General features: G+C 50.6%; 1 protein-coding gene across 1 annotated transcript; it reads right to left on the bottom strand.

The window, feature by feature from the left end:
- Window positions 1-949: 949 nt before the first annotated feature.
- EAH_00064240 (hypothetical protein) lies at window positions 950-2,733 on the bottom strand (the record flags this gene model as incomplete). Its single annotated transcript, XM_013392999.1, has 3 exons — window positions 950-1,116; window positions 2,233-2,334; window positions 2,613-2,733. 3 exons carry the CDS (start codon window positions 2,731-2,733, stop codon window positions 950-952), a joined length of 390 nt encoding a protein of 129 aa, XP_013248453.1.
- Window positions 2,734-2,855: the final 122 nt, after the last annotated feature.

Here is a 2,855-nt window from a genome sequence, read left to right as displayed (position 1 = left end):
ATTATCATGAATAATGAATGGGGCCGCGCTGGCGCATTCCTGGACGTCCCGTGACGGTGCCGGGGTATCAGCGCTCACACAGGGTATGTAGGAAGGTAACTACACAAAACCCCATTCAAAGGCCCTTACAAACAAGCGCAGCACGCCGAATACAATGCCTCACCACCGCATGACAACTTTTGAATCACACCTCTCAGCAATAGACCCAACCTTACCAAATAACTTTCCTGTTCGGTGACATCGGCCCGACGGCCAGTATGCTCGCGCGTTGGCCCACTTCTGGTGGGAGAATCAGGTGAAGCTGCGCCTTTGCAGGCAACTCACACTTCTGCCACAAAGTTAGGCAGAATGCCGCTAAACTAGAGTTACCTTTATGTCTTCCAGCCTGAATAATCACTCTAGTTGGGGGAAAACTAAACTATGCAGCAAGCCCCGCGGAACTGCGGCATCTTCGAACCCTCGTCTTCCAGGCTCAAGAGTATTCAGACGAGCGAAGAGCTATTTAGTATTTGCCTAGAGAGCAAAGCAATTGGCAATTGATATGTGTGAACACTTCAAAAGTGGACGTCGGCCACTGGCTGGATAGAGGCAACTCAGGCCGACGCTGACCGTGCTGAACTTCACATTTGAAGCCTTCTTGGCTTACAGTAAATTCAACACGCTTAAGGCGGTTGCATGGTCTCATTGCATATTTTTTATACTCTCACTTTTCTGCCTACTGAAATTGCATCAAGGGAGTTTTCCCCCCCATATCCGCATCAAATCCCGAGATCTAGATTGGAAATGCACACCCCACAATCGGTGCGCGTGAATCCAGAACATATCTAACGGGCACGGTTGTGTCGCCGTGTTTGTAGTGAAGCGTTCACTACACAAAGTACTGTGATCGAAAAGTGCCACCTACACCTTTAAAGTGTTCACCGCAGAAACAACCAAGCTTAAAGGCACACTAGCCAGTAGTTTGGGTAGTCTCTACTGTATTACTACTACTAGTGCTGCCGCTGTTACTGCTGTTGTTGCTACTGCTGTGGTCGGTCTCCGACTCGGAGACGGAATCCTCGCTGCTGGTGCTTCCCAGTCGCGCCAACTCCCGGTGCATCTTGAACAGAGGAGACCCTGAAGAAATGGACAAGCAACGAAGCAACGAAGGGTTACAACATGAAAGGGTTACGGGTCTGCACGCACTACTCCAGAGGCCAACCAACGGTTAAGGACGCTCCCTATAGAGTTGCTGCTCAGAGACGAGCCTAGCCGAGGGTCCAAAGAGACCCACTCAGTCGATCCGAAACTCCACTGGGGGGCAATAAGCGGCCTCCTACGGAGAAAATCGCAAACATTTAAGCCGACAGTGATTAACGAGACGGAATGGCTACCTCCTACTCAGCTGTACAGGCTAGGCCTTTAGCAAAACAAAATATATATATAGGTTTTCTAAAGCCAGAAAGCTATGCCAAAGCCCAGTGTTCACGATTCAGGGTTCAGGGCCTTCGACATACTGTTAGGATGACGATTACTTGAGGGGAGCCTCAGCACAGGCTGCGGGGGTCCAGAACAGTGACGCCACTGCTCTGTACAGTTTCAGGGCATAGCAAGAGAGGGAAGCAGGAAATAATAAGAGAGGAACGTCGAAGAGAAGCAGAAAAACACAAGGCAGAATAAAGGCAGAATAACGTAAGCAGGCACGACCAAGGTGCGCGAGACCAGGCAATTCTTGGGCAATTTACTTTTCAAGAGAAAGCAAAGGCAGTGGGAGGAAGTGCCAGTAGAGCAGAAGGAAAACAAACTGGCATGCACCTAAGTGCATGAAGGCATCTTGCATATCACACAACTAAACATGCTGCATCTCAGCAAGGAACAGCAAGGTGGGTTCACACTGTTGGGGGGCCGCCCACAGCTGGATGACTAACGACGAGACAAGAGAATTCAGCGGCACTGCAAGAGAGTCTAGGGAAGCGGCGGAAAAAAGACAGGAAACGAAAAACCACACCAAAGCTATGCAGCAAGCAGTAATCCCGCGGGATGGAGAAAAAAGGAGTGGTAAGGAGACGTGAGATGAATTGCCACGTGGGGACAACGGTGCCAAGGAAGTGAAGCCAAGGCCAGCGGAGCTGCGCACGGAGACCAACTTCCGCACGCTCATGGGAAAGAATGCCGGGAGAGGCAGACACATACAGTGCGAGACGAAACCAAGGAATGGAAGTGTCTGACCCCAGTTTAGCCCTTAGTGCGGACCGTGGCCGTAATTCTGAAAGCTAAAACCTACCCCGTACAAGCTTAGTGTTAAATCTTGTGTATTAGGCAGCGGTTGAGGAAGTGAAGCCAAGGCCAGCGGAGCTGCGCACGGAGACCAACTTCCGCACGCTCATGGAAAAGAATGCCGGGAGAGGCAGACACATACAGTGCGAGACAAAACCAAGGAACGGAAGTGTCTGACCCCAGTTTAGCCCTTAGTGTGGACCGTGGCCGTAATTCTGAAAGCTAAAACCTACCCCGTACAAGCTTAGTGTTAAATCTTGTGTATTAGGCAGCGGTTGTGTTAAGAGCGTTCACATGTACCACTCAGAAACGAGAATTCGAAAAGGGTGCCGGCAAATACCGCGCATGCGGCTCACCGTAGTTTTCTGGAGTGAGAGTTAGAAGCATGCCAAGGTCTATCCTCTGCGCATCTGCCTGGGTCTCATCATCCAGAGGCGTCAAACCCAAACCAGCAAGACGACCCTCGTGTAAAAGCATCTGAACATAGCACCCGCACTCGCATTTTACGCCCCAAAGCATATCATCAACATTGATTAGTCTGCAGTCTCAGGAGGAGGGAAAGGTGGCCAAAGGCCCACGAAGGCCGAAACTTCCAATAT

The sequence above is a fragment of the Eimeria acervulina genome, genomic scaffold (genome assembly GCF_000499425.1).
Source record: "Eimeria acervulina Houghton genomic scaffold, Eah_scaff1957, whole genome shotgun sequence".
NCBI classification, from domain to species: Eukaryota; Apicomplexa; class Conoidasida; order Eucoccidiorida; family Eimeriidae; genus Eimeria; species Eimeria acervulina.
The sequence above is the reverse complement of the archived record's forward strand: the minus strand, read 5'-3'. Positions and strand labels throughout refer to the sequence as shown.